Here is a 25,254-nt window from a genome sequence, read left to right as displayed (position 1 = left end):
TCAGTCACAGATCCTGGAATAGAATGTTCGTGCACTGCTGTGCATGTTGAGGGCTTAAGCTAGTGCTACCAAAATGCAGCGAGAGTAACTGACCAACACGTGCGTGCTCAGGGACCGCTCCTGAGGAAGCCAACGCTCTTCTGCAGGTGTAACTGCTTCCATACTTCCCCAGGAGAAGGGCAGGGACTCCAGCTGCTGGGCCCAGCCCCAGCATGCAGTAGGGCTGCTGCTCAGGTGCTGCCTCAACCGGCAAGGGTACTGCCGACTTCTGCCTGTCTCCCACGAACGAAGCCCTTTTCTCAAGGCTGAGCAAGGCTGCGCTTAGGGCCGAGGCAGGCTGGTTCAGCAGCTCAGGCTGCGATACACAGGGTGGATGGAGCACCAGCTCCACTGCATGTCAGGGTAGGGAGCTGCCAAATAACACCAGTGCTAACAGTGGTGAAAGCAGCACTGTCCCCAGCTGCGCCTGCGCTGCTCACAGAGCACTGTGTGATGCAGAACAGCTCTTTGCTAAATGAGCACGCCATTGCGTACAGGCTGTTTCCATCGAAGGTTTCACTTGGAACCATACAAACCCGGCCAGATCCACACTCTGCCCCTTGCCTGTTCCATTCCCCCCAGTGCTGCTGGAAGCTCAGCAGGGCCACAGGTCTGGTGAGCTGGGCTCTGGCACCAACCCTGCTCCCTCCCTGGTTTATGCTGCAGTCAGCAGCCAGTTGATGAAGCAGGTAGGAGCACCTTGGCTGCAGTAGGAAGTGCTCAGGCCTTTAACCCTTATCGCTCCACTGCTAGAGAGGGCAAGGGGGTTCTCTACACTGTAGAAAAAGGACCTCAGATTTCTTTCTACCCCTTCACAAAGGGGTTAGAAAGTGCAATTAGTGTTAATTAGAAAGGGCAAATTTACTATGGCAAATGCATGGAAGCAGATTCCATACTATTTCAGGAGAAGTTCCAGCATTGAGAAGCTGTAACTAAGCTGCTTATAAAACCACATCTTTAACCACAGCCTTGCCCGAGTTGAATTTATTGAAACACAGTTGCACTAAGCACAGAGCACTTTTGCTCCACAGAAGAGACGCCTACAAGGAAGTACAGAATTACCTCAGCCCCCCTCTGCAGCTCCACAGAGCCTCGGTCACATCCCAGCCTTGGGGCAGTCAGAACCAACCCCCCCCAGTGGGCCCCCGCAGCAGCAGGTGCTGGTTTTCTTCACCAACCCCACTGGGGTGAGAAAGAGCTGTCACTCTAACACCCCGCAAGGGCACAGCTTTCAGGTGAGAACCGCCCTTGGGAGCAGTCACAATGCTCACGGCAGATGCATGTTAAGAGCACTAGGGTCACCGAGGTAGGAACAATAATGCTGCAGGTATAGCTACACCACAGAAGCTGGAGGGCAAGAAGGAATGAGTTCCAGTTTTTAAAAGGAAGATTTATTTAACAAGTTTCACTTAGCGCAATACACCTAAAAAGGAAATCACAATACAATGAAAGATTAAATCAAGGCCTCAGAATTTTATACGAACACCAAGACCAAAATCCTAAAGTAGCCGTATTGCGTCTCAACATGTTTCCCCCATTAACTTAAAAAAAAAAAAAGCTTTAACGTGCCTTACAGGATATTAAAAGAAATAAACTAGAACTAACATGCCAAATGTTCACTTTGAATTTCAGACACAGCTCCTATATTGTTTCTTTACAAAAAAGCATGTCTCTCTCAACATGTATTCAAAACAGTGTTGGATGTAATATGGTATAAGAGCAACATTTAACGTAATTCAAACAGCTTTAACCTAAATACGCTTACTGCTTAAATACACTCCTACAACAAAACTAACTTGAGAAACGCTCAAAATTGTTTAACAGTTATAGTCTTTACTCAACTTGGTTATTACATCCTAGATGAATGTTCATTTCTGTATGTTCAAAAATACTGAACCCGAAAGGTTTTAAAATAACAATCCTGAATTCACTTACAGTAAAGCATAAATCACAAGCTTGTATTGCAAAACTGTTAAACTTAGTTTTTTGTTTTTTTGTTTTTTAAAAAAAGATGTGACCAAAAGTCAGCGATGGGTTACATTCCCCAGCCACCACTCATGTTGGACATGTTCGACATGCCGCCCATGCCGTTCACTCCCATGGACGCGCGGTTCCCGCTGCTGTAGTAACTGCTGTTCATGGCGCCCTGGCTCCCGGGGTCTGAGGGGAAAACCGACAGCAGGTTCACAGCTGGTTCAGGCCGATTCGAAGCATCCTTCCCCCAACGCCTGTCCTTGCTGGGCCACCTCGTAAATACCGCCTACTGTGCCCAATACTGCAGAGTGTCAGTGTACAGCTCCATACCCAAAATTAAGTTTATCAGTTGTTCAATGAAAGAGCCAGCTCCACCTTGCCCCCCTTTTCAATTCAGCATTTTCCATCACCCTTCCGTGGAAGCGGGGAGGACCCAGCCTCCCATGCACCCTCCCCCCTGTTTGTACTCGGTCTGTACTGTTTTTAAACCAGGCTGGTCTCCAGCTTCCGTACCAAGAAGAAAGCGATCAGAGTAATGGAAGTCTGGAGGCTGGCATTTCCCACCCCTTTCAGAATAATTTCCCGCATTCCCCCCACCCAGCTCCAAGTTCCTGCTTTGAATTTATTCCCCTCCAGTTCTCCCGTTAGTTCTAAAATTCACAGCAGCCAAGTCTTCAACTGTCAGGGCTTGTGCTGCCCCGTCTGTAGCATGACCCCTCCACACCAGGGGACAGCACCTTCAGACATGCTAAGCCAGCTGCACCCAGCCCACCTAAAACCAGTGAAGAAATGCTCTTACCATAGCCACTCATGCTGCTCTGACCACCATATCCTCCTCCATAACCCCCACTCAGCTGCTGGTTAGCTGGACCACCATAACTGGATTGGCTTCCTTTCAAGTTAAAGATAAAAACGTTAAAAGCTCGCCTGTCACAGTCTGCTCCTTATCAACAAAGCCCCTAACTAACAGCCCCTGTACTCTTGCACTAGCCCCCTCTCTCACCTGGGTAACTTTCTTACTAAGTACATAAGGCAACAAGCTCAAAGGAAGTGATCAGGTTTCTAAAGACATTCCTACAATCAAGCGGCAGGCAACAAGAACTTTGAGAACTACAGCAAGTGCTTGTGACTTTCAAGCACTTGCTGTAAGAGTTTACTTTTGCCGTTTCTAGGGCTATATGTAGCAGGATCAATCTGCTGTTGTATATAATAACACACCCCAAGAGACTTAAACTGGGCTTTAAGTGACCTCACACAGGACTGCTGCCCACGACAGTACCCAGCCCTTCAGGAAGCGTGCCGACTCATTAAATGCAGTCACTCGTTTGTACTCGGTCCTGACAGAAACCTGCTCCTGTTCCAGACTGCCTGTGCATCGCAGCAGCACTATGGCTCACCACTTCAGCTCACTAACTACTGCTCTCCACCTCATCACTTGCCTATCCTCCCACAAAACTTAGCTGAAGTATCAGCATTACACTTCAAACATTTTGTAATCAAAATACTAAAAAAGCAGCAGTATATCTACACAAACACCCCCACCCTCCCACCCTCAAGAAAGCAAGCCCCCAAAACCAACCACCACCTCAATCTCTAAGAAACCAGACAAGTCAGGTATCAAGAAGGGTATCTGCTTTATCAACACAACAGCGGCAGTCATTTAGACTTGTGTTGCAACATGCACTTCAAACAATTTTGGAGTTTGTTAGAGCAATTCAGACAGCTTCTCCAAATTCCAAATAGATTTTCCCTCACCACCAAGACCAGGCTTAAATGACAGGTCATGTGCCACAGATACATCCTCCCTCACCAGACTATGTTCTGGTCTCCAAAAAAAGGGAGGGGGAAGGAGAATAAAAGGACAAGCATCTCCCACTTCACCACCATGCTCCCAGGAGCCACTCATCCCACCATGCACACCACATTCAGCACCACAGTTTATTCAACCTATTAGTTGTTCAAATGTATTCCCAAAAGGTTTATATACCTGGCAATGTGCTAGTGTTCCAATCTTGGACTACCCCTTCCGACTCCTTAACTGTGTGATTAAGACAGAATGTTGAATTTCAGTTTTTATGCCAGGCATAGAATAAGCAGGAGCTGCATAAAATCAGCCAGCTTCATTAAACATCAAGTGCTTGTTTAAAGTGCAGTTAGACTGCTACACATACCCATTGCTCCCATCATTTGACTGCCATAGGCACCACCACTTCCTCCTGCTGTAGAATTCAAGAAGAGTTCTACATATCTGTGTTCTGGAAGAAGAAAGTTTTGCCATGAGAGCATTTCACACCAAACCCACACAGTTTGTCTCACTGCAAGTAAGGCTGCAATAAAACCTTTGGCATTCCAGCTACAGCAGATGTGCTACACCGCTGTGCTGTATCTTCCCTAAAGCCACATGTTCAGAACAGTCGTACTTACGCATATTTGCTTTGTCTTTGGACATAGCGGCCACTGCATCCTCATGAGTAGCGAATTCAACGTCTGCCTCTCCGGTTACTCTGCCATCTGGTCCAATTTCGATGTGTACTCTTACAGGGTTCAGAGGTGAGAAGAACTACATACAAAACAGTCACACAGATTAAAACGCACCAATGCAACAGCTGAGTTTTACAGCAAGCCGTTTTCTCTAAAGGAACACTCATTAACTGCAGCACAGTTGACAGGTCCAACACGATCACAGAACCGTAAAGCCATGCATTTAAGAGAGCAGCAGATTTGGAACTCACGTTATAGATGTCGTTCTCCGTAGCTCTGTAAGGCAGACCTCTCATGTGGACGCAGTGGCCAGTCGTGCTCTGGAAGGTGGATCCCCCGTCGCCGTATCTGTGGTCCGACATTCCTGCAGAGAAAAGAGTCCATTCTAGGTCTTTCAGATGTATTTTAGTTTCTTTTGAGATGTATTGAAAGTTTAGTTACTATTCCTATTAGAGAGATCTTACCTCTTCCAAATCTATCAGAACCAAAACCATAGCCATCATTATACCCATTGTAGTCATCATAACCTCCATAACCTATAAATAGATTGGACAACATGTTCATTTCAACTACAGAAAGATCCAAATATACATGAACACACTGCAGACAACTAGGATTATAAAGTTCCATTTCTTCTAGAAGAATTAAAACCAAGGACATATACAAACCAGTAGTTACAAAGCAGGGAAGACACTACCCGGTCCAAGTGTTGCTGCTTCTCAGATGAGCAGCTCCCTCTTGGACTTCGTATACTTACCTCCTCCATAGGCTCCACGCCTCATTCTTTCCAAGCTACTTCCTCTACCAAGACTGTTATATCCCCGCGTAAGACCAGGTCTGTCGTAAGGACCGGGTCTCTGCATTGCCAACAGCTTGCGTGGAGGGTCGTAGTGAGTGCGCACTTCCGCTCGACTACTCTTGAAGATCTCAATGTACCTAGAAGTGTTTCCACAGAGAGAAGTCAGTCTTCAATTCCTTCCACGAATACCTCACAACTTTACATTAAAACAAGCCATTTAGTCATAGCCTTGAAACTGGCAATGTATTTTAAGCCAGGTTTCTTTACATTATGTAGGCAATGACATACTATTGTAAGTACTACATTACTTTCAAATCAGTGTTTTTTCAAGAAATTACAATTACTGAAGGGTTTCCATGCTCCTCATACTTCACAGTATCCCAACCTTAAGGGTGGGGGAGCAATATTGATTCCCCACCCTCCTCCCCCCAATTTAAAAAGTGTTAGTCAAAAAACACAGGAGGGACTGACGTCCACTCAACTCAGCACTGTTTTGCTCATGTGGCAATGTAAACAGAGGGTTAAAAACCCAGTCTCCACCAAGATTTTAACCCATCAGGATGCTACAAAAAGCTCTGCATGTGCTAGTGAACCCAGCCTATGCTTCAGTGATTCAGCGTAGGCAAAAAGTGCATGCTTCAATGAAAAATAGTCACAAGTAAAATAGAATAAAAACCCTTTGTGACAATTTCTTGAAAGCTATGCTTATTACATTGAAGATTAATACAGTAAGAAAATTTGTTACATTTCAACTTATAAAACAAGTTTAGAAAGTATCACATTTTCTTATGGTAGTAAAAGTACTGTGCATGTCTTTAGAGCTAAAGGCATAATTGGTGCTATTTGAGAAGTTAAAGCCATAGTCTCTCAACTTTGTTGCTTTCAAGCTATCAGTTTTGCAGTCCTCTGTTATTACCCAGTTTCCAAAGCACACTTAGACTTAGCCCAATTTTTATCTTTCATTTTGGGTAGATCCAAACAGTCTGTGCCATACGCACATTAGCAATACCTTTACTTATCACCGAGTTAGAGACCAAAATACTATTTCTATTTGGATGTTAACACTTTCAGAAGAGAGAATATGGATTTAATTGTTTACCATAAGAAAAGTGACATAGCCAACCAACCATCCATCCCCACCTGTGCCCTATTCTTTCCTTGTGTTTCTTTAGAGCCTTTTCAGCTATTTCCTGTGAAGCAAACTGCACGAAGGCCTCCCCCGTACTCCTCCCCTGGAAGTCCACCGGCAATGTTATCCCATTTGGCACGATTTCCAACCCTTCAACCCAAGGACAAATAACCCCAGTAGGGGGGCAATATTAACATCACAAGCCCAGTCATGAGTTTTTCTTATAGCTTTAAAAACACCAGAATTTTAACACTTGTAAGTGAATGGTATGTTGATTCTAGAACACTAGAAGAAAAAGCATGTCAACAAAGAGAGATCCACGATCACATACCATTCAGTTTATGTTCTTAACCCACCCTGCAGAGCACAGAAACATTCTGAGTGTCAGGGACAACTCCTCAGATAAGGCATCTAATGCAGGGTGCATTAAGAAGTTCACATATTATTACAAACCTCTTCAATTCTGTGAAAGTATTTACGATGAACTTTTTAATATAACTTAAATTCAAACACAGCAAGTTAAACAGCTTTATATATAACAAGTATTTCTACTAGAAGTCACTCAGGTAAAATAGTCAGTCTTACGCAAACATCAAGTTTCAGCATTAATTTTTTTATCTTTAGGAGTGCTTAGTTAAGAAAAAAATCATGAAGTAATTTCAAAAGTATTAGTTTCTGAACAGAAGAGGCACATTTTGTATATTAAGCACATTAACAGTTTTTAAAGCTTGAATCACTTAACCATGTAAGAAACAACTTAAAATGCACATGCTTAGGAATTGCTCTTGTTCACAATATATTACTGATTCAGAAAACAAAAATCAAGTTCTGAAATTGTAAAATTGATAGTATTTCTACTGTATTTTAAAGCAAAACAGTAAGCTCAATTGTATCTTGTTATAGCAAAACATTCCAGCTATTTTTAAACACTCACATTTAGAAATCTACTACACTGAAAACACTAACAAGTTAAGTCCTAGATAGGTCAACAGATTTCATTCTTAGGCACTTATAATAGTATTCCAGTTCCTAAAACATACAACAGCTGCAAAAAAGTGAGAATGAGTCAATTCAAGACATTATCTCTTCAACCATAAAAACTTTAAGCTAGACAACTTCAAGGGATTTTTTTTCCCCGCCCCCTAGGAAGTGGAGGGGGGAAATCTCTACTTGGGTGGAGTTCAGCAGGTTGTTTTTTTCGGAACCTTATTCAATACTAAATCTACATTTATAGTCGTGGGCACAATGCGTGTCCCTCCTCAGATCCTGCTCCTTGTACTGAGCCCAGCAGTAAGGGTATTCTACATCCTTCACTAAATAGCATGAACCAGCTAAGACTGCGGGTGGAAATATCCTCCCACCTGCATTGTTCACTTCTCATTTAGAAAGCAAGACACATGTTTTCTGCTATCCTTACTTATGTATGGATAACAGTATGTCCTGCTAAGTATAAATTATAGCAGCTTTTTGGAGTTCCCTCAATTATTAAATAAACGAGTACTTTAGGAATTGATCCCTCAAGCCCAGATAACTAATAAAGAATTTCTTATTTACTTTTAATACCCATTAGCATACTGTTGCAAGTACTACTGGGCAATCCGTGGTGGGGGTTTTTTGGTTTTGGGTGGGTTTTTTTGGTTTTTTTTGGTTTGGTTTTTTTTTTTTTTTTTTTAGCATAGACCAATAGTGCTATAGCTACTACTTTTATCCAACATACCTGAAAAAAACTGTACAATTTCTTCTTTACTACAGCCAAATGGGAGTCCTCTAAGACGAACAAAACCATCATTAGCCGTATCAGGGCTGTTGGGACCAGTATGCTTCAGAACCCAATCCATTTCAACGTTGTTTGACTTGAAAACTGTAAAAGGCACTTAGAATTAATGCATTCTGGAATACGCAACAGTTTTAAAAGTCATTTGCCTTGAAACTAGTCAACTTATGATATACAAGTCCATTTGTCCTTTCACATGCATATTAAAGAGATAGAAAAGCAATTAACCAAAACCTGATCAAGCACAAACACATTTAGTCAGTTACTAGACCAAGTGAGTCAAACCTTCAACGTATCTGTGTCCCATTGTTTCTCTGTCTTTTTTCAGTGCCAATTTCACATCCTCCTCTGATTCAAGTTCAGCAAATGCTTCTCCACTTGGTCTGCCCTCCCTGGTGTAGATGAAACGGATACCCAAAGCCCCGTTTAGAATTTTGCAATCTGAAAATGAAACAGGAAGGCGAGAATTAGTTTAATTATTACAGGAACATTGTGACTTTAGAAGTTTCAGATATTCTAAAAGGAAAAAACAACCATCAAGTTACACCAAGACGACAAAACCGGCAGTATTCTTGTTCTAATTTTTACAGTGACCAATAAACTAAGGGACTAACTAAAATCAAGCTACCCTTCTCATCAAGTCCGTAAGGATAAATGCAAATTAGCTATCTGTTTTCAAGGCTTTGATGCCTCAAGTTGAACGTGCTATCTGCTTTGGATCGTAAATGACTTAGACTTTCTCAACAGCATGAAGTGAAATCAGTAGAAGTGTAATGAACTAAATCAGAATCAAGTCCAATACGCCAAACTCCTCAAGCAGCTTTAAAATCTCCAGTCACTGAAGAAAGCATGTATTTATCACCACTATTTATTACTGCAGGATGCCAATAATTTGGGGGAAGGACACAACACACTAAACACTTAACACAAGGGAGCCTATTGGGACAACACCGAGAACTAAACTGATTTAGTCCAACCTGAAGCAAGAATTTTGAAGTTTTCTTTAAAATGGAAGCTTCTCTCTTCTGGCTGCTCAAGAAGCTAAGTGGCTCAAGTGCTCAAGTTGTGGCTACCCCAGCAACTTGCAGACTAAGCTCCTTTGCATCTAGTTCCCGCTAGCAAAAGCGCAGCTTTCCAGGTCCTAGCTGAGGCACTTGTTGCACTCCAAACTTCACTAGCTACTGAAGTGCCCTGAATGTGCTCTGGAACTGCTCACTGCAGCACTCCCACTGCCACAGCGTCGCCTGGAGAAACCCAGAATTGACAACAGAGCCCGGCCTCCCCCCCAGTTCCACTTACCGGAGAAAAACCTCTGCACCTCCTCGGTGGAGCAGGACCAGGGCAGCCCCCTGACTTTCACCACATATCCCTCGCTGCTCTCCGTGTTGAGCATCACATTGGGGGTGAGGCTCGGCTCCGTCTCCGTTTCCGTGGTTGCTGGAGAAGACCAAAACGGGCCCTTTGAGACGCCGCACAGCACGGCCGCCACCCGCACCCCCTCAGAGCGCCCGGCGGCCCCCTTGGCCTGTGCCCGCCCGCCCCCGAGCCTCCTCTACCTCGGACCGCTGCCCGCCTCACACACACAGAGCCGCTCCCGCCCGGCGCACGCCTGGCCCGCCCCCCCCGGCCCGCGCCCAGCCCCCATCCCCGCACGCACACATGGTGGGGCTCCGCGGTGGTTCTAGGGCTCCGAGCCTGATCCGCTGTCCGGAGAGCGCCTAGTCCCAGTCAGGCGGCAGCGAGCGGGCGAGCCTGTGGCGAGAGCGCGCTAGGAAATGGCGGCGGGTACTCCCGCTTCCGCTGGGCCGGGCCTGCCGCCGCCGCCGCCGCACAAAGCGCCCCGGCCCCAGACACCGCCCTGGTGAGCCCGACGACTCGGCAGTCCCCGCCGACGCGCACAGCGATCCGCGGCCGGCAGGAGAGGAGCGGCGGCGGCCGAGGGGCGCGGGCTGCCGGCGCCGCGGCCTGGCTGAGAGTAAGGCGCGGGGGCGCATGCGCAGCAACACCCGGAGGGCTCCTGCCCCGCCCCCGCAGGACCCACCTGCGCATGCTCTCTAGTACCACTGCGCTCCGCCGCCCCGGGACACACACCCGCTACGCAAACGCTCCCCGCGCCGCTCCCGCCAGGTTGCGCATGCGTCCTCGCTACTCTACGGTCTTCTACCACCACCCACCGCCCCCGGTAGTTTGTGCGCATGCGTCGCCTGCCTACCCCCCCCCCCCCCCCCACTCCCCCAAACAAAGCCACGGCGCGGACTCCCGCGCAAAGCGCGGGTCGGGCCTGCGCGCATGCGCCTCTCAGCGCCGCTCTCCAGACTGCGCATGCCCCGGAGGCCGCACGCTGCTTTCCCCCCGTCCCCCCCCCGGGGCCGCGGGTGTGCGCGGCAGGGGGGGGGGGGGGGGGGGGCCGGTCCCCGTTACCGACACTCTCCGCCGCCGCCGCCCCCCCCCCCCCCCCGCCCCGCACCAGCACGGCACGCCTTGCAGGGAGAGCGAGGAGTCTGGCTGAACAAAGAGGTGTGTGGGAACTAGCACTTACCAGCTTCAAATGCTGACGCTACCCCACGTGAAACAATCTGCTCGCTTCGGTCACTGAAGCCTGGTGTGTTTGGAGGAGATGGGGAAAGAAGAGACATGGGTCACAATTATCATAAAAGAAAGGAAAATATAACTCCCTCCCATCTCCTCCAAACACACCAGACCTAGCTAGATTTCACCCTGAATCTCATTATTGCAGAGGCAACAGAAGTTACAGCAGGAACTACGGTCGCACAACCCCAGATAGTTGCGCCCATAAAAGCTATTACCCAAGAATCCTCCATCCCCTTTTTTTTCTCTACCCTGGAAGGAACAAGCTGTTCACATTTCAACTTAGGCCCAGGCAGGTGATAAGGAACCCACGCCAGGAGTTCAGCCCCAGGCCTGCCCGCACCAACATGGGAATTTTGGTGCTGAGAAGCAAAGCCGCTCAGAGCAGCGCCTAACCCTTCACCCTGGCGTGTTTCCTCTCCAGTCAATGCCCGCACTAAACTACAGCCCTTGGCTGAGCCGTGCCAGCACCTGCCTGCAAGTCCACACGGCCTCATCCTGCATGTAAAGTGTTTAGTTTAACAGATACCAGTCCGGGCCACTAATGACTACCTCCCCCCAAAGCTAGAGGCTTTTTGAAAAAGAAAAAAAAAAAAAAAAAAAAAAAAAGAGAAGAAAGAAGAACACTTTCAAGTTTATGCCTGTAAATCAAACAACAACACGGAGAACCCGTGTAAGTTAATGCAAATCGAAGCAGCATGTGGAACCACTTTACGGTAACTTCCTGAACGCGGCAGCTCTGCTCCATTTCGCTCGCCAAACACCCATTTTGTAACACCCCGACGAGCGGCAGCAGCTCGGCAGCGGCAGGAGCGGCCCGCCGCGGCGGGGGAGGGGGCATCGCCTCCGCCTCTTCCCGGGGAGGAGGCGGCCATCCCGCCCACCGGCTGGCGGGAGACTTAAAGTGGGCTGGAGCAGCCGGGAGCCCCGAGTGCTCCCGCTCTGCGCCGCCATGTCCACCCCCGCCAAGCGGCACTGCCGCAGCCCCGCCGGCTCCCTCGACTCCAGCTTCCAGAAACGCCTCAGGAAGATTTCCATCGAGGGGAACATCGGTGAGCTCGGCGGCGGCGGGGGGGGGGGAAGTCGGGGGTTGGGTCCCGCGGCGGTTGGGACCGGGGGAGGGGAGCGCCCTGAGGTGGTGGCACAGATGGGCGGCGGAGGGGCCTCTCCCACCCACCTCCACGGGCGGGCGGGCGCGGGGGGGGGGGGGGGGGGATATCTTGCTGAGGGAGAAGCGCGGCCGGCGCTCATCCGCCGCCGGCGACACTCAGAAATTGCCGCCACGGCCCGGAGGAGGGGAACCCCGCCGCCGTGCCCGGGCCGGGCATGCGCTACACCGTTCTCGTTGGCGACTAACCGCCGCGGAGGTGGGCTTGAGGAGAATAACCGTCCCGTCCCTCCCGGGCTCAGGAGAGACCCCCTTCGCCTGCCCGCTCCCGCCCCGGGGACGTTCTTGCTCCAGGACCGAGCCTTTTATCACCGAGGGCCATGCCCGCGGCCGCCTCCCGCGCACCCGGCCCCTACGCGGCGCTCCAGCCCGCCGGCGCCAGCTCACCGCCCGCGCTGCGCATGCGCAGCGGCATTTCCCCCACCGCCTCGGCCCAGCGCCGCGCAGGCGCGGCAGCCTCCCTCCGCTCCGCCGGCTGCCGAACAATGGCGCGCACTAAGGCCCGCCCCCCCCCCCCCCGGCTGAGCCTGCTCCTAAAATGGAGGCGGCAGGCTCGGCCGGCTCCTTATCGGCTGCCCGGCCTAGGCACGGCCTTCTGGCGCTGGAGATTAGAGCCGTGTTCTCGGAAGGGGCGCTTAACACCGTGCAGGCGGCCCCGCAGGCCCTTCCGCAGCATCCCAAAGGCCTGCCCGGGGTCCCGCGCAGCTCCGCACCTCAAACACGGCAGCCACGCTGCCTACAGCCTCTTAAGAAACCTCACAACTGCCGCTCTACCTTCGCCGGTAAGACCAGTCTAATCCACACCCTGTTCGCATCTTCCCCAGCTGCAGGGAAGTCAACATTTGTCAGGCTACTAGAGAAACACAGCGATGAGTGGGAGATCATCCCTGAGCCCATCGCCAAGTGGTGCAACATCCAGACAGCCGAAGATGAATACGCGGTAGGTGTGCTGGATGCGGGAAGCTGGGGGGGAAGGATGGGGCACAGAAGAAACCGCAGTGGTTGGCTGGGGAGCCATCCCAAAATCCAGCTATACTGAGTCTAGAGCATCTGGAGTCATCCCCACTACCACACCATTTGGTCACTCAGAATTCTAGAGGCTACTTAGAACATACTGTTGAATGTGTATTCCAAGTAACCACCCCTACTCCACAGGAATCACATTAAAGTCTGAAACTCGGCAATCAACCTATTCTAAAGAAGCTGTCATAAAGACTACCATCAGCTGAGAAACAAATCTCTTTATTCCTATGCCTCAACATTTTCCTAAAAAAAAAAAAAAAAACCAAAAACAAAAAAACAAACACACAACCAAAAAAAACCCACAAAACAAAACCAACCAACAAAAACCCCACAACATACAAGGCCATGAATTCTTCAACATACCAGAATTCTGGATTAAGAAATAAAATCCTGCAAATATACTGGTATTAAGTTTTATCTCTTGCCCCCTAGGAACTTTCAACATCTCAGAAGAGTGGAGGAAATCTACTTCAAATGCTGTACGATAAACCTACAAGATGGGCTTACACATTTCAGACTTACGCTTGCTTGAGCCGAGTAAGAGCACAATTAAAACCTGTCTCAGCCAAGCTACATGAAGCAGAATATCCAGTGCAATTTTTTGAGAGATCTGTGTACAGTGACAGGTAATTACTCTCATAGTACAACAAGAGTTCAGATTAAAAGCTCTAGGTCTTTATGATCAAAGACATGGAGCTGGGGAAACACTTGATAATAAACTAGGATCTGCAATGAGCAGGCTTGATTCAACAGGTGAGAACTGGATGGTATCAAGAGTAGTTTTACAGATGTAAGAGCAGGCAGCTATTTTTTCAGTACCACAACTCCGATTCTAGTGAGAAGTGTTTTAGGAGTTTGCTTTGGTCATTCCTGGCATGTGACTATTGTTTTCCATTGCAGATATGTATTTGCTTCCAACCTGTTTGAGTCTGGAAATATTAATGAAACAGAGTGGGCTATTTATCAAGACTGGCACACATGGCTTCTGAATCAGTTTGAATCAGATATAGAACTGGATGGCATGATCTACCTAAGAACCACACCTCAGGTACGTTTACAGTTTTCACCTCCAACTTTTGTTTCCAGGAGCTTAAGAGGGTACAAAACCCTAAGTATTCATGACATAATACTGCAGTGACTTAACACTGAATTAGCTCCCCCTCACAACATAATAGGAAGCCTATCATAAATTCAGGTTTCATTCACAGGCCAAATTAAAAACCCTCCCTTCTGAGCTGCTATTCTGATGTCAGCCAATGCTACAGTTGCTAGCATCCACCACTCTCAGTAAGGATCCAAGGATGAAATTGAACTAAAGTTTGACTTCCCTTCCCATACAGTTCTGAGTTGAAGTTAAGATATAATATTTTAATAAACTACTAACATTTAGCTAAAGTGGCTCAAGCTTGATTTTTTTTTTTAAAGAAAAGTTATTCTAGATGTAACTCACGTTCAGCCAAACATTTAAAATTAATGCTCACTAATGTCTAGCATTAGTCCTTCTCATTTAAGGACCACTTGATCTCTTTAGCCGATTTAGCCTTCAACGCATGATTAATGTCCAGGCTTGTACCTTTTTTTTTTTCTCAGAAATGCATGGAAAGACTACAGATGAGGGGAAGAGAAGAGGAGCAAGGAATTGAGCTGGAATATTTGGAAAACCTCCACTATAAACATGAAACCTGGCTTCATGAAAGGACTATGAGGTATGAAACCATTTTCTGTAGACAAGTTTCAACTTACAGGCAAGGCTCTTTCCTACCTTACACTAAAGTTGATTAGGGATAAAACTAAGGCTTAAGTCTAGCTTCGCTCAGGCACGGTTGGAAGGACTTATCTTTAGACCCACTCCACATTTCTTGGCACCGATGTTATTACTCTAGGTTATATGCAGAGGGAAGGTCATCTCTTGGCAGAGAAGTAAAAATTGCCAAGAGATGGAAATTCATCTAATTTGAAGCCTTTCTTTGTTAAGCATTAGCTTTAACCAGAAAGCTATGTAGTTCTAACTCCAGCAAGGATATGAAGTTTTTTAACTGGAAGTACACAGGAATAGGATAGAGTTGAGATTGTGTTCAGTGGTTGATCACATGAATTATCTACTAAACAGCTTCCAGAACCAGTGTAAGGGAGGGCAAGGTCCCAACTACCTTTAAACTAGGATGACTGTATTTCAACAAGGTTTAAATATTAATCCTAGGTTCAAAATAAACAATGATCAGAAAGGCTTTTGGCAGGCGCTGTTACACACAAGAAACCCAGCCAGCAACTAAGCAATCTCTGCAAACCTTCCCCCCAACTTCCTTACTGACTGTTACTAGCTTTCCCACGTAAGGAATCTCTAAATATGAAAGCAGACTTCAGATTTTCTCCCAGAGGACCTGAAATCCTCTACTGACTGGGAAGCATAACAATTCCAGGAAGAGTACATTATCGGTCACATCTACTTTCTGAAGTTTCATGTGGGATGACCCAAATGCTTAGGAGACAAGAAGGCACTGCATATTGTGGAATTTTGCGAATGTTTACATTGTGTACTCATTCCAAACTTGTGAGCAAGCATTTCCTGTATTTTTCACAGGAACACTTAAGTCTGCAAACACAAGTTAACAACCTTGATCAGCACACTTACTGCATTTTGGAAATGCTTTTCACACATAGGAAGAGAGAATAAATACTGATTTAAGAGCACAATACATCCAGTTGCACAGCTACTGCTCCCATCTGCTCCTAACCTGTAGACAAAATGGTCTTCCTTATCTCCGAGCCATTTTAAATATCAGTCTTACAACCTGTTAAAGAGGTCATCCCCATGAAAGGAAGCTTTAAAACTGCATCTTAGTAAATGGATTAGCAATTAACTAGAAGGGGGTGGGGGAGACACAGGGCAAGTAATATTTTAAAAAATATTCCCACTTATCAAAATCACATTCCTGATAATTGATCCTGTAACAAAAAGAATGAGGTAAAGGAAATTAAGGTAAGCAGCAGCAACTATCTTCCCCACACACACACGCTGGTACAGTAAAAATAGCTATTAGAAGGCCAGAGTTGTGAAATACATTAAAGTTATGGTGATACAATGTTGACAGGGTTATACAAGAGCAATTAAGTATAAAGCCCAAGTCAAGTCTGTCCTTAAGTCATGGCCATCAGCATTAACATCGCAGGTGCACGTGGTAATCTGAGTAATGCTGCACCCTTAGATGACTTGGGAAAGCAATTGGAAGAGCTAGATTGTTTTATACACAGTACTTTATACCATTTTTACTAGCATGATGTTCTTCTACTTAACAGAGTTGATTTTGAGAACCTTAAAGAGATTCCAATTCTGGTTCTGGATGTTAATGAAGATTTTAAGAATGACAAGATTAAACAGGAGTACCTGATTGATAAAGTAAGTATTAAATGTTTCCTCATCTGCTTTTCTTCTGCAGTAGTAGCTGTAAGTTATCAATTTACATTCTTGAAATTTGTAATGAAGTACTTGTTTGGGGCTAGTAGTCTCCTTCATACACTTAGGAAGCTACATGGCTGCAGAGAAGGCTTTTTGCTTTCCTTCAAAAAAAAAAATCATAGGGTGTTTTTAAAGAGGGGCAATTGCGGGGGATGCAAGTACACAGCAGCTGAACTACTCAGACTAATCTCTGCCAAGTCTGCACTGCCATACCGTTCATTAAATAGTTCACAGAACGATACTGTCCAATTCATGTCAGCCATGATGTCCTAAAAATCCTGCAGTAAGCTTAGAGCTATTTATGCCCCCTCGCATTCGAGGGATCTCGGCTCTTCCTGGACAAGAGCACAACACATTGACAAATGCAGAGATAACTGAACCTTGCACGCAGTTCTAAATGCATGAAGTGACACTTCCAAGCAGAGCTGGGAGGGAGAATCAACAGCCATTTGAGGAAACAAGGTGGTAATAAATAGGTCACAAGTCAAAATGGTGTTCGCTAATTCCAAGGAAAGGCAAGACTTAGGAATTAAATGCCCAAAGAAATTCTTCTGCTGGAGCCACGTGTTGTGTGCCCTGCTCCACAGTGGGTGGGGGGAGCAGCACCTCCTAATATTTAAAGACATGGGGCTCATCCCCAACCCTCCAAGCAGAGCTGTAACATTACTTATTTCACTCTCTGGGACACTTTAACCTTCCTTTCCCCCACTGCCCCAACAAGAGTGTTCTTGCAATATGGAAAGAAGTGCCCTCATATCAAACTGTATAAACTGTTTTCTCCATCTCATTCTGGGTCATCAATTTGAAGAATGACTGGGTCATCATTACTGAAGAATGACTCCTTCAAGCCAAGCCTAATTCTCCCAGTCAAATAGCTCTACATAAGCTGGGGAGGGGAGCACAATGTTCAGTTGTGGAGGTATTTGTTGTTAAATTATATCCTCCTGGAAACCAGCAGTTGACAGCTTGGAAAGTTACAGACCAGACTACACTCATAGCTGCTATCTTTTTTAGCTTGTCCCACTGAAAGGCCTCCAGCATTGTCTCCGCCAAGCTCCCTTCATCACCCAGCGTAGGAAGAGGTCAGCTCTACGTTCAGCTTGGGGTACTGGGTACAGCACCATGCTGCAAGCACTACCAGATCTTTGGCTTAGTTTTCAGGCAATCCTTCTCTTCCTAATTAAGGAAATCTCATTTTTCTTTAATGAAGTAACACACTGTAAAGCATTCCAGAAGCTACCTTTCATAAGTACTTGCTATTTTTCAGTAATTAAGTTACTCAATTCTACCTAGTACTTAACTTGCAAGTCTTGGGTTCACAGCCATCTGCTACACTGAAAAGCATTTCAGGTCATGAATTATAGGCAGAGGTAGAACAGCACTGGGGACTACAGAGTAACAAACCATTTGTTTGCCAAGAAAGGAAGGCAAAAACCTAATGATTTAGCTTTTCTTTTAATGCCTTAAATATGTATGCTTTTTGTTTTCATAGGTCAAGTCTTTCCTGACTTCTTAAGACATGAAAATTAATTTGGATGACAAGTTCCTGAAATTCAAGAGTTAAACCTAACAATCAGTGTGTTCTTAGACAATTTAGTTTAACAGAATATATTACATGGATAACTTGTTTTAAGGCAAGAATTGAAGTGCAAACTATGGTTTGGGGGTTTTGGAGTTGTTTTGGGTTGGGGTTTTTTTTTGCTTTTGTGGTTTTTGATAGAATTTTCTGTATAGCTAAAGCAAACAAATACGGGGTGCATTGATAATGTACTTTGTGTATATTCTCTGCTAATAAAGATTTTGAAATAAAACTGACTAGTAACTGGCTTTAACAACGGAGGAGTTAACCGGTTATCAGCGGCTGAACAACCCAGTAAATAGCGATAGCAGGCGCTGAGGCAGGGTTGTTTTGCAATAACTGGCATAGTTCACCATTTTAAGACGAGACTGTTATGGCGTCCAGAAACCTTTACTTTCAACTTCTGCTTTATTCAAGAGCTGTTTTCACAGGATTTATGCTACTTAAGGATGGACGTTACTGTAGTCGCAAGGGTTACACCTGCAATAAACTGTAATTTACGCGTTTCTTGTTCACGACCCCCCCCCCCACGGGGAAACGAATTCCCGCCCACCCCCCCCAAAAACGGTCACGGCAGGGAGCGGGCGGGGAGGGACCCGCCGGCGCTTGCACGGGCGGCCGAGGCGGGACAGCAACCCCCAAAACTGCTCCCACCACCCCCCCAAAAACATCCCCCACCCCCCCACCCCGGAGCGCGGCCCCCCGCCCCGAGGCCCCGCCGAGCGCCGCGGCCGCCACGACACACGCGGCGGGGGGGGGGGGGGGGAAGGGGGGAGGGGAGCGGCGCACGCGGCCGGGGCCGGGCCACCGCCGGCGGGGCCGCCCTCGCCCGGGGCCGCGCCGGCAGGGCGGTGCGCGGCCCCCGCCGCCAGCAGGCGCCAAGGCGGGGGCTCGGTGGCGGCGGCGGGGCCCCGGATCGGGCGGGACCGACCGGCCGCCCCTCCCCCACCCGCCGCGGCCCGGCCGCCCCACCCCCCACACCCCCCCCCCGCGTTTCCCGCTTCCCCCTCGCCACCGCCTCCCCACCCCCCCACCCCCGCCCCGCCACCGGGCCTTACCCAAGCCGGGGATCTCGCCCTCGGTCTCCTCTGTGTGACAAGGATCCATCTTGGCCGCGCCTTTCCCCACAGGGGCCGGGAAAAGAACAAAGCTCGGGAGGGGGAGCGCTCGGGCGCTGCGCAAACGGAAACAAAAGCTCAACGGCCGCCGAAGGGACGCTCCGGCGAAGGCGGATCGCGGTTTTTCGGTCTCTTTTTCCCTGCTCCCACGGGGATGAGGCGCGATGAAGCCGCCGGCCTGACCGGGCCCGACCCGCCTGCTCGCTCCTTCTGCGCAGCGCCCCTCCGCCCCTATAAATAGCCGCACGGCCGCGCTGCGCAGCGCCCTGACGTCACGCACCGCCCGCCCCTCCTCCTTCACCGGCCGCCAGCCAATGGCAGCGCGACAAATTAAACTAGCCAGTCACGTCCGGTGGCCCCGCGCGGGGGGGAGGAGGGGGGCGCGGGGGGTGAGGAGAGTAGGCCCCCCCCCCCCCAACCCCCACGGAGGGTCCCACAACGGCTGCGGCGTGGGGGGGGGGGCGGCGACGAACGCCCCGTGCACCGAGCCGGCGGGCCGGGTTCGACCCCCCCGCTCGAGGGTCCGCCTCGCCTGTTTTTCTCCCCAAAAACATGGCGGCGGCTTTGTCCCTCCCCACCCGCCGGGCCGCGCCGATCGTTCCCCCTCCCCGTTTTCCCCCCCCCCACCTTCCCTCACACACACACACACCCCCCCCGCCCCTCGCCTCAGCACCCCCGCTCACGGCGGGCTGCGGCCGCGGAGCTCCGGCGGCGATCGGCGGCTCCGCGCGCACTGCAGCAGCGCCCGCCGCCGTCAGGTGGGCTGGGCTCCGCCTCCCGCCGCGGCGGGGAACGAGAAGGCGGGCGAGGGGGGGCGGTGAGGGGGGGGGCCCCCCCTCTCCCGCCGGGGCGGGCGCCGAGCGGCCTGGTCGGGTTCGTCCCGAGGGGAGCTAGGCCGCAGGCCTCCCCGCCGTGAGGAGGAGCGGACGGGGGGGGGGGGGCGGTCAGGCAGGGTCTGCCAGCCCCGGAGGCGGCGGGGGACGGAGCGAGGGGCGCCGCACGGCCGGGCGGGGTGAGGCGCGGCCGGCGGGAGGCCCAGCACCGAGATGGCGGCCGGGCAGGCCGTGGGGGGAGGAAGGCAGGCAGGCCTTCCCCGGGCTGCCCGCGCACCGTCCAGATGAGGGTTTGATTTGGGTTTGTTTTTTTTTTTTTTTTGCAAGCCCTGGCGCGGAAACGCGAACAATGGGGATAGTAACCGCAGCAGCTGAAAATCTGCCAACCCTGAGCTTTCCAGATCGTGCTTTCAGAGTGACCGTTTGTTTGTTTGTTTGTTTGGGCTTAGATGCAGGCAGGTTTATTCGCTGGATCTCCGGCTGGAAATCCCCCAGCAGGGTGGCGGGAATGGCCGCTCTCTCGCACGCCCTCTGCACCCTGCAGTCCTTTCACCCTACAGCCAACCGGACCAATCCCCTCTGCAAAATACTGTTGCAACGAATCATTAGCTAAAACAACTGTAGATTAAAATAGCTGTAAGGGAGCCAGTGTGATTGAACAGATAAGCGGTGACCTTAGGACTGTGGAGGTGTGGCATCTATTCACAGCTTTGTTTCTGACCCAGTGGTTAGTGTAAAGCAAATCCCCTTGCTAATCCCCGTTGAAGCCTTTGCATTTCTAACAGTTAATGATCATTTTTGTCTTCTTATAATGTATACTAATAATCGTACGCTGGGGTACGTTTACTATGTGTCATTTTATTAGGCCGATTGGTCTTTTTAGTCCCCATTACTGCATTCGAATAATGACGGAAAATGGGCTCTCTGTTTATGCATCGTGATCCACGTGACTTCATGGCTTTGAAGTGGGCTGTACTGGCTGATTTCTTGCTACCTTATTTTCAGTGATAAATAAAGCCTGGTTTGCCCAACATTTTCTTGATCGTACGTTTATTGTAGTTAAACAGCATTCTGACTTAAGTTTTCTATTTAGAGGTCCCTTAGGAAATTAAAATCATCCTGTGTTCACACCGGGAAGAAGTTCTGCTGCATGCATAGTCTTCCAGTACTAGAAGAAAGGTCATACGACTTTTTTGCAAATATGTAATTGCTGTTAAGTGTAGGCAGAATACCTGCCTGCCTTGAAACTTGACGCATCCAAGAGGAAGTTGGGTACAGCCACTTCTAGGGGAAGAATGTGGCTGTGAACAGCAGAGGCAAAGAAAGACATAAATAGTTACCAGAAGAGTTATAATTAGCCAACATATATGCGGTCTTTGAAAGATGAAAATAATTAACAATTGCGGTGGAGTTACTGTTAACAGCAGCAGCCCTTTTCCTGAGAGGCCATCCCTGGTAAGTGCTTTTGCAAGTAGGGGTAGTCCCTTGGTATGTGAGCACTTGCAAAGAATGAGATGGGGCATAAAAATCTTGCTGGAAACATCTGATGCAGGATTTTGTTAGGTTTCTTGAGCAAGGATACAACTATATATGTATTTTACACATGTAAACTTGCAGGTCTTGCTTCTGTGATTTCTTCTAGGACTCTGGCATCATCAGTTTACCTGGCTTTTTTGTTTTATGGTGCCAGCCTGACACCTGTACCTTCCTCTCCAGCAGACACAACTGAACTGTAGTGTCTCTGTCAGCATGCCTGTCAGCAACCCGAGCTGCAGCGTCAGGTACTTGTTTTTCTCTGAAAGGGCTTTGTTCTACTTCAGAATTTCGCTGGCCCATTCCTGTGAAAGGGAAAGGCCCACCTGCCGCCCAGATTGCTGGGGAGAGGAGCTGCTCTCATTTTCCCACTTGCATTCCCACATGATAAATTTCACCTCGTTCAGGTCAGCCTGGGGAGGGCTGTAATCTAAGCCGAGCTCAGCCTGCTGGGTTTTGTAGTCCATCTGGTAGAAAATGGGCAAAGAGGTGGCCTCCTGGGTAGAAATCTGCTGGAGAAATGATCTGCCAGATAGTCACACAGCCCCTGTCCAACATCCCCAATTCCCTCACAGTTCATGGCGAGCGGGGCTGGGAGCAGAGACCCGCACCAGGACAGCATAAGCACTGGTCCAACCTGCAGAGAGATGCATAAAGCTGAGTAGACATGTTAGATGTTAAGTGGGACCAAAGTAAAGCTCTTCCTTGAAGCCTGCTACCTGCTCAGGACATTTCTGTTCGGTACCAGTCATAAATCTCTATTTGTTAGCTTGCTTAAGTTTCTTTCCTGGGCAAGAAAATAATGAGAAAATCCGCAGCTCTGGTTCAAGGGTTTTATAGGCATCTAAGCATATGGAGACACTTTGCGTGCCTGGAAGTGATGCAGGTGCTGATTTCTGAGTAGGTTTTGCAAATGCAAAAAGCAATTACCAATAATTCTTTTATCGGTCCACATTTGCCATTTCAGGGAGAAGAGAACAGTGATCAGAGTTTAAAAACCTGCTCAGAAAAGATGACAGAACTCATTATGCACCATCCTGATCTCATTGCTGTATGCGCCTTCCATTTCTCTCTTTCCTAGCTAGGTGTTACCCATTTGTTCTTCTGGCTCCATCATAAGCTTCATCCTTCGTGTCTCAGCTATGTGTGTTGCATGTTCCTTGTGTTTGCATATAAGCACGTATAATTCAGGATCTTACAGTTAATCTGCAAACCTGATTAACGCTCAGCAAATACTGCTAGCAGCTGACTTGCTTTATCATCTGAGGTCTGAAAACGGGGAATGCATGGAAGTCTTATACTACCAATGCTTTGTAGGTTTCTCTGTATGTGTGACCTCCAATCAAAAGCCCTAGAACTCAATTATAACCTTTCTGTCCCTACCCATGGCTTTAGAAACAGCCTCTAACTGTGATGCTGTGACAAATACAAGCTAAAAATGCTATTAAATATGGATGATGTGTGTTCTACTGTATTAGATAACATGGCCACGTTCATCATGTGCTAATGCTGCCAATGCACAGCTTTGCTAATGCAGCCTCCCTCTCGCTCTTGCTTTGGGCAATTTAAGAGGCGTTTTGGTTACACTTTACCTTTACTTTCTTCCTTTTCACTTTTTTTTTCTTTATTCATTACTCTGAAAATGGTGGTCTGCAGCAGAGACTGGGCAGAGCTCATGTTTCCCAGCTTTCCTAAGCTGTAGTTCACTAAGAAGCCAAGCCGGTCTGGAAACCAATTGGAGAGGTTGGTAGACAATGCTTTAGTGAAAAGCAGATACCCAAGTCCCTCCTCCTTTCTGAGGCCACTGCTGCACTGTTTGAATCTATCACCCTTCCCTTTATATCACCAGCTTATCCCCAGCTTACGCTCACCATCCTTTGTCAAAAGGGAATGGAAGAATTGCCTGTGTTCTGCTCCCTCAGTGATCGCATCCTCTTGGGGCTCAGCTGGGAGTTCACCTGTCTGACCTGATGCTTTTCTGTTCATTAGTGTAACTCAGGCCTGTTACCATTTCGGTTTTGCAGCATTGTAATTATGGCAGTTGGCAGAATACCTTTTGCTTTATACTGATACGGCTAGCTACCTTGCTGTGAATGCAGTGACAGCAGTAGAAGAGGTGTCTTCTACCAGCATACTTTAGGTATCTGCATGTTTTGCCTGACTCTGAGCTAGGTGGGCATGAGTCAGCTCTGACCCAGAAGCCATCTGGCCGTGCAGTGCTGTACTGAGCTCATCAGGCTGCTCTCTCAGAAGGTTTCTTCACTCAGGCAAAACATTTACAGCTCTTTGGCAGTTCAGCCATGTACCCGTCAGGAGAGAGGTGGGCAAGTGTCCATTTGCATCCCTTGCAACAAGCCTTGTCTGCATTTCCTTACGGCCTCCCAGAAGGAGAATGAGCTGTAAATCTGTAAATACAGTGGGATGACCGAGTCCAGTCTTGGGAGAGCATGCTGCAGTATCTGTATCAGGGCAGATAACACGGTGCCTGAGCTCTTGTTATTCTAGCCACATGTGTTCATGAAATGGAGCCTGTTTTAGCCACTCGCCAACTGCAGGCTCAGGAGCAGTGACCACAGCAGCTTACTGGTTTCGTTCTTGCTGACATGATGATTCCCGACTTCCACCCCTTGCAGGTAATGTTGCCTTAGCTGTTTGGGGTCACCCAGCTTTCTCTTGTCAAGTAGTGCAATGTCAAAGCAACGCAGCTGATGCACATGCTGTTGGCACAGATCCTCTTCTATTCTCTCACTCCAGAAGTGCTCTGAGAGTCCTCCTGAGTGCTGACGCTACTTTTGCTCTTCCTACCTAACTTTTACCTTTAGCTCTTAAACCCTGGAAATCCCCGAACACAGAGTCGGGCACAGCATTGGAGGGGGCCAGAGCGGGGCATGCACTTTCCTGAGCTACCACAGTATATGTGTAAGTTTTCGTTTGGAAAGAGGGCATTCACAAAAGGGCATGTTAAGCCCTGTCCGCTTTGTATATACTGTGGCTCTGCCCTCACCAGGGGAAAGATGAATTCTTGGTGCTCTCTGACAAGTGATAATTGCTGGGAGGTATAAAACTGATGAAGGTGAGGCAAATTGTAACCTTAGAGTGTGCATTTTCCTGGCTTCCCTTTTCTTGACCTGCTAACATACAAAGTGGCAGATGGCTTTGGTTTTGCTTGGATTTTACCCCACTATCTAATCCAGGAATAGTTTTTACTGCATAGGGCTGTGGCCTGTGGTAATGTAAAGGGAGTATTTGCCTGTGGGCGAGGGTCCTGCTCTCAGAGGCCTGTCTGAAAAACCCTGTGCCTCCACCCATGGCTGCGTCTCTTCTGTGACGGTTCAGCGTTCAAGCCAAACACAGTGTGCTCAAACCACAGGTATGACACGGGTCAGCCACAGTCACGCTCTTCACCCCAGTCCATCTCAGTCTCTCTGTCCTGGTTTCAGCTGGGATAGAGTTAATTGTCTTCCTAGTAGCTGGTACAGTGCTATGTTTTGAGTTCAGTATGCAAAGAATGTTGATAACGCTGATGTTTTCAGTTGTTGCTAAGTAGTGTTTAGTCTAAAGTCAAGGATTTTTCAGCTTCTCATGCCCAGCCAGCGAGAAAGCTGGAGGGGCACAAGAAGTTGGCACAGGACAGAGCCAGGGCAGCTGACCCAAACTGGCCAACGGGGTATTCCATACCATGTGACGTCCCATCTAGTATAGAAACTGGGGGGAGTTGGGGGGGGGGGATCACCCTTTGGGGACTAGCTGAGTGTCGA

At 48.4% G+C, this 25,254-nt stretch overlaps 2 protein-coding genes and 1 long non-coding RNA gene across 14 annotated transcripts; 2 read left to right on the top strand and 1 right to left on the bottom strand.

Annotated features, from left to right (window-relative positions):
• Nucleotides 1-1,408: 1,408 nt before the first annotated feature.
• On the bottom strand, nt 1,409-19,924 carry HNRNPH1 (heterogeneous nuclear ribonucleoprotein H1). Of its 12 annotated transcripts, none has more exons than XM_029998567.2 (15): nt 19,814-19,924; nt 19,071-19,186; nt 10,736-10,795; nt 9,496-9,633; nt 8,482-8,637; nt 8,140-8,283; nt 6,434-6,572; nt 5,252-5,430; nt 4,959-5,030; nt 4,746-4,879; nt 4,438-4,573; nt 4,185-4,268; nt 4,001-4,051; nt 2,813-2,905; nt 1,409-2,199 (listed from the first exon to the last, which is right to left on the bottom strand). In XM_029998567.2, exons 2-15 carry the CDS (start codon nt 19,117-19,119, stop codon nt 2,075-2,077), a joined length of 1,560 nt encoding a protein of 519 aa, XP_029854427.1. In that variant the 5' UTR covers nt 19,120-19,186; nt 19,814-19,924; the 3' UTR covers nt 1,409-2,074. The 12 variants fall into 12 exon arrangements, with proteins under 12 accessions (XP_029854427.1, XP_029854430.1, XP_040975328.1 ...); XM_029998570.2 differs by lacking the exon at nt 19,814-19,924 and adding an exon at nt 9,854-9,948 and having other exon boundaries at nt 19,071-19,372; XM_041119394.1 differs by lacking the exon at nt 19,814-19,924 and having other exon boundaries at nt 4,746-4,858; nt 19,071-19,374.
• LOC115334442 (deoxycytidine kinase 2) lies at nt 11,625-18,262 on the top strand. The gene is made up of 7 exons (XM_029998572.2): nt 11,625-11,837; nt 12,778-12,893; nt 13,409-13,602; nt 13,877-14,024; nt 14,567-14,682; nt 16,274-16,373; nt 17,926-18,262. The coding sequence occupies exons 1-7, from the start codon at nt 11,738-11,740 to the stop codon at nt 17,947-17,949; spliced, it is 798 nt and encodes a 265-aa protein (XP_029854432.1). The 5' UTR covers nt 11,625-11,737; the 3' UTR covers nt 17,950-18,262.
• LOC121232537 lies at nt 19,795-25,007 on the top strand. The gene is made up of 3 exons (XR_005931154.1): nt 19,795-19,888; nt 21,059-21,744; nt 22,464-25,007. It is a non-coding gene; the product is annotated as an uncharacterized LOC121232537 (long non-coding RNA).
• Nucleotides 25,008-25,254: the final 247 nt, after the last annotated feature.

The sequence above is a fragment of the Aquila chrysaetos genome, chromosome 22 (assembly GCF_900496995.4).
Source record: "Aquila chrysaetos chrysaetos chromosome 22, bAquChr1.4, whole genome shotgun sequence".
In the NCBI taxonomy this organism is placed as follows: domain Eukaryota; kingdom Metazoa; phylum Chordata; class Aves; order Accipitriformes; family Accipitridae; genus Aquila; species Aquila chrysaetos.
The sequence above is the reverse complement of the archived record's forward strand: the minus strand, read 5'-3'. Positions and strand labels throughout refer to the sequence as shown.

What these genes read in the sequence shown, in the direction of transcription:
- HNRNPH1 (XM_029998567.2), bottom strand. Translation starts at nt 19,119, where the DNA reads ATGGATCCTTGTCACACAGAGGAGACCGAGGGCGAGATCCCCGGCTTG. An exon ending in GGGCGAGATCCCCGGCTTGG is followed by an intron (nt 10,796 to 19,070) that starts GTAAGGCCCGGT and finishes CAAACACACCAG; the next exon opens with GCTTCAGTGACCGAAGCGAG. An exon ending in GAGCAGCATGAGTGGCTATG is followed by an intron (nt 2,200 to 2,812) that starts GTAAGAGCATTT and finishes TTTTCCCCTCAG; the next exon opens with ACCCCGGGAGCCAGGGCGCC.
- LOC115334442 (XM_029998572.2), top strand. Translation starts at nt 11,738, where the DNA reads ATGTCCACCCCCGCCAAGCGGCACTGCCGCAGCCCCGCCGGCTCCCTC. An exon ending in TTCCATCGAGGGGAACATCG is followed by an intron (nt 11,838 to 12,777) that starts GTGAGCTCGGCG and finishes CATCTTCCCCAG; the next exon opens with CTGCAGGGAAGTCAACATTT. An exon ending in AGATCTGTGTACAGTGACAG is followed by an intron (nt 13,603 to 13,876) that starts GTAATTACTCTC and finishes TTTCCATTGCAG; the next exon opens with ATATGTATTTGCTTCCAACC.